The 5,163-nt window shown below is 45.2% G+C and overlaps 1 protein-coding gene across 1 annotated transcript; it reads left to right on the top strand.

The window, feature by feature from the left end:
- Positions 1-2,532: 2,532 nt before the first annotated feature.
- LOC311487825 (ADP-ribosylation factor-like protein 4C) lies at positions 2,533-3,984 on the top strand. Its single transcript, XM_084544214.1, has one exon. The coding sequence runs from the start codon at positions 3,162-3,164 to the stop codon at positions 3,738-3,740; it is 579 nt and encodes a 192-aa protein (XP_084400340.1). The 5' UTR covers positions 2,533-3,161; the 3' UTR covers positions 3,741-3,984.
- Positions 3,985-5,163: the final 1,179 nt, after the last annotated feature.

Genomic DNA, 5,163 nt, shown 5'->3' on the forward strand with positions numbered 1-5,163 from the left:
AATCAGAGAAACATTTCAAATGTAAACAGTGGAACAATCTAAGACTTCAATCAATTTAAGTTTTTGTGAAGCTCCTCAGTCATCCAGCAGTTTTCACCACTCATCTGTGTGTGTCCCAGCCTATCCCAGCTGTCACTGGACGAGAGGCGGGGTCCACCCTGGACAGGTCTCCAGTCTATCACAGGGCTAACACAGAGAGACAGACAACCATTCACACTCACACCTACGGCCAATTTAGAATCAAACAATGAACCTAACCAGCATGTCTTTGGACTGTGGGAGGAAGGCCGAGGGATTCAAACCCAGAGCCTTTATGTTGTCAGGCATCAGTGCCAACCACCACACCACTGTGCCACCCTAAATAAATCAATAGATAAAACAACTAATTTAATTTAACCAAACTAAGCGTAAAGTCGCTAAAATACATTAAAATAACATGAGGATCATCCAACTTTCAAGCTAGAAATGAAAAATTCTAAGTTTGTAATTCAGGAGTTGGTGGTGCGTCCGTTACAGCCAGTTAGCAATGCAAGTTTTTATTTCCTTGCTGATAATCACATTAGCATTATATGGTAGTATCTCAGAACTGTAGTTGAGATTTTTCCATTTTCTGTTCATACTTTATGCTCAGTCCCTTGTATTGTTCTTAGTCCAGTGTCTTCGTGTAGCTCTATGGTCCTGGAGAAACATCCTGTACCTGTACCTGCTATATATGTGATTGAAATGACAATAAAAACCACTTTGACCTTTGACCTTTGTGCCATCAATTAAGAGATTGTTTTTTCAGATTAATATTCTACAAGTGAGACATGATACCACATGTACATGTACATAAACAAAGTACATTTTTAGAGAATACTTAAGTTTTTTATGAAAAGTGATGATTTAGTTTTCACTGGCCAAAAGTCAAGTTGTTGTTGGATACGAAACTGAAAAGAGCTGCCAATATTTGTTTGATTTGTGAATCTGGATGCAGAAAAAATGTTTTCCTTGATTAATGAACTAATTATTTGTTGTGTTTGCCAACTCATTGCTTAACAGCTGCATGCAAACACACTTTTATCATATAACTTATAATAATTATATTAGACATAATTATTATCCAACATCTGGACCTGTACAAAAACTAAATAAAATAATAACATGTGTAATTATCCATCCATTCACTGAACACCAGAGGAGCTCTAAATTCTGATTAAATCAGGCTGGTGCTGATGTGTAAGGTCTATTTTTACTGAAATACTGTATTTAAATGTCATTTTGAGACACCTGTGGTTGAGTATTTCCATTTTATGCTGTTTTACACTTATAAGGTAGTGAAAAGTACAATATTATATAATTATTTGAGAGTTTCCGCCGCTCGTTTGTTTGTTCTTTGGCCCCACTGTGGGATAAATGAAATCCTGAATCAAATTTGAATTAATGCAGTTATCAGTCTGTTTGAGTGTGAGTTATCGTGAAATAATATAAAATAAATAAGCTCAGAACTACCTAAAATAACTGTTAATCAGTGAATCCAGTATATGAAGTTACATAACTTGAGTTCAGGAACAAGTCCACGCCTCAAACATCCAGTTACACCCACGACCTTCTCTGGTCTTTCTTCTACTTTACAATCTCAATGAAGGAACTGGGAGGACATGGAGCTGAAGCTTCCAGAAATATGCCCCCACCCTGAACCTCACACCCTGGGCTCCTCCATCCGAACATCAGCGGGCCACAGTCGGCCTCTACATCTTCCTTCATCCCATCCCCTTGACCCCTTCATCCCACCCCCCACCTTTCCCTCCCTTGGTCAAAATAAACTTCTTCTACAAACATCTCTCCACTGGCTCCCTGTACAATACTGCATCCAATACAAGAACCTCCTTCTAACCTACAAAGCCCTCCACAATCCAGCCCCCACTTACCTGACTGACCTCCTCCAGGAATAAACCCCCTCCCGCACCCTTCGCTCTATAATTGGACCCTACTCCTTGCACTGCACTACCCTCCTGTTTGTTGTTTTAATATGGTTTTTATTCTCTGTTAGGCGACCTTGTGTGACCTGAAAGACACCATAAAAATAAAATGTGTTATTATACTGAGGAGTGGTCTTGTTAGTGAAACGAGGAGTTGAGGGGGTCTCTGCAGGGGCCACTGAACACCTACCATCGCCTTTTTGGAAAGTGAATTCTCTGCTTTTAAAAGAAGTTTCAAGACTTGCAGATACCAATGCAGTCAGTTTGTTATTTTCTGTGAGCCCCTCATCTCTACCAGAAGGTGGCGCAGTGGCCCATGATCACACCTCTTCTTCCGTACACGCTCCCCAACGTATCTCCTTGCTGTTTTATTGGATCTTTAGGTTTTCTTTCAGCCAACATGGACAATAATCCACTTCTAAATCAAAGCCACCCACAGTTCGTTTTATCCCAGCCTCTAATGACTGACCACCGTGATGTTCTGGACCAAACGCTGCAGGTCCTCCGCTGCTGCTGTTGTGTTTGGGTGTCTGTAGGAAGCGGCGGATCGCCGTTAGCGGCTCGGTGAGGACGCTCGCAGCCTCATTGGCACATGTCCCGGCGGGGTGGAGCGTAGCGGGCGCTGCCTCCTGATTTGCGGTCTTGTTTTGTCAGCCTCGCCAACAGTACAGCTGCAGCGGCCGTCGGGAGAGGAGGGCTGCGCTCTAGACACACGCACCGGCGAAGGGAGAGGCGTGGATGTTGTGATTTTCCTCCTGTTTATCAGACGCCAGGAACGCGGGGAGCAGCCCGGATCCTGCAGAGGTGTTATCCGTTTGTGCGCATTTTATTATTATTTTTCTTCTAAGGGGAGAGTGATTCTGGACTCTGAGGATACAGAAAGATTATTATTGTTTTACTGAGTGCTGACACAGCCCTGAAGAAGGAGTGTTTTAACCGCGGAGCTTCTCCCACGACAAATGGATGCGAGTGCGTGAGGAGAATACTAATGAACGGCGCGCTGCGTCCTGCCGAGGCGCACCGTGTCCCCCGCTGCTGCTGAGGGCCACAGCGGAGCCGATCATTCATCCAGGGCCTGCGCACCACCCCTGCCTCTCTACCTGAGGATTTTTACACCTTCGAGCCTGGGATTAATGAGCTGGACCTGAGCACTCTGAGCACAAAAACACTCCGCTGAGGTTGGGAGGAAACGACGCCAACATGGGCAACAGCTTCTCCAACATCTCCGCCTTCCAGTCTCTCCACATTGTCATGCTGGGGTTAGACTCCGCCGGGAAGACCACTGTCCTCTACAGACTCAAATTCAACGAGTTCGTCAACACGGTCCCCACGATCGGCTTCAACACGGAGAAGATCAAGCTGAGCAACGGCACGGCGAAGGGCATCAGCTGTCACTTCTGGGACGTGGGGGGCCAGGAGAAGCTGCGTCCCCTGTGGAAGTCCTACAGCCGGTGCACGGACGGGATCATCTACGTGGTGGACTCCGTGGACGTGGACAGGCTGGAGGAGGCCAAGACCGAGCTGCACAAAGTCACCAAGTTCGCGGAGAACCAGGGCACGCCGCTGCTGGTCATCGCCAACAAGCAGGACCTGCCCAAGTCTCTGCCGGTGGCGGACATCGAGAAGCAGCTGGCCCTGCAGGAGCTCACCCCCTCCACCACCTACCACATCCAGCCTGCGTGCGCCATCATCGGCGAGGGGCTCCACGAAGGCATGGACAAGCTGTACGAGATGATACTGAAGAGAAGGAAATCCCTCAAACAGAAGAAGAAGCGGTAACAGCCGCTGAGTCTGGACGTTAACTGCGAGGAATCCGGGTTCTGCCAGTGTTGCCCTATACAGCTTGACTTTGCAGTGATTTATTATTATTATTTTATTGTTTTTTTTTTACATCCTATGTTTGGATTTAAAGCTGTGTGAAGCCCTGCTGAAGATGCTTTTGCACACAGGAGGCTGCCCCAGTGGCTGCAGGATATAAAACACAAGATTAATGTAACCAAATAAAAAAAAAAAAAAAAAAAAACAGAGACAAATTAACCTTGAAATGACTCTTTGGAGCTTTCAGTGCTGAGGAGGAGGAGGAGGAGGAACGGGCTGGCCCGTTTTATCTGCTGCTTTATCTTCAACTTTGAACACAGTTTGACTGAAGAGGAGGCTACGGGCTCACAGAGGACTGCTTTTGTGGACTCTTTTGTTTTTTTTTATTTCCATCCACAGGACGTCTCTGTGGAAACACAAGTTTGATTTTGCACGTGGCTCGGGTCCCTTCTGCCCCTGCCCTTCTTCTTTTTTTTATTTTTATTTTTTATTACTACACAGGCATCTGTAGCATTATGGATGTCAAACAGACTGTTGTTTTTTTTGTTTTTTGGGAGCATTGAAGTAGCCTTTCCTCTGCATGGTGGACTGAAGACAGAGTCCACTACTTTGCACTTTTCATTTGCTAACAAACAGTAGAGAACTACACTGTATTAATAGAGAGGCGCCGATCCAGGAGGTTTATGTACCAAGAAGCCAAAATTGAAGTATTTTTTGAATATTAAAAGATTTTAAATCCAATGATTCGTATGTCTGCTCTTCATTTGCGAGATCTGGAGGTCATGGCGGCAGGGAGCGGTATGCCAGTTAGTGATTTCTTCATCCGTGTACCCACTCACAGGTGTGGGTCAGAGGTCGCGGAGTTCACGCAGAAGGTTAACCGAGGGGTCGGAGAGGCCTCGGCGCAGGTCTTAACTGAATGTTTAAGCCGAGGAAGGTGGCGGTGGTGGTGGTGGGAGGGAGGTAATTTGTGAAATTTATAGGCCTGCATTGCGGAGCCGCGTTTATGGCTCGAATTGGACAAATACTCAGCAGCACATTGCAGATCTGGGACCTGAGGATCATTACTCCTCACTCACCGCTCTGTAATTACGGTGGAAGGAGCAGAAACGTCTCTGGATCATGGTTGGATTCAACCAGGAAGCTGCTGGACATTTGTAGAGTTACAAAGTTATTATCTATTTATTATTTAATCAGTTTAGTCCATAAAATGTCATAAAACAGTGAAAATACACTACATGCTGTACTTAAATAGTTTCTCCATGCTGTCATGTCTGTTCTACAAGAAATATTAACACATATCTAAGATGAGATATCAAATGCAAACCCAGATGTCTGAGTTGTTTCCTCTCAAATCCTCATATTTGAACAGGTAGCTGGAATG

Source organism: Chelon labrosus (genome assembly GCF_963514085.1).
Source record: "Chelon labrosus genome assembly, chromosome: 5".
Taxonomy (NCBI): Eukaryota; Metazoa; Chordata; class Actinopteri; order Mugiliformes; family Mugilidae; genus Chelon; species Chelon labrosus.

Excerpts from the sequence above, each read along its gene's own strand:
- LOC311487825 (XM_084544214.1), top strand. The coding sequence starts at position 3,162 with ATGGGCAACAGCTTCTCCAACATCTCCGCCTTCCAGTCTCTCCACATT.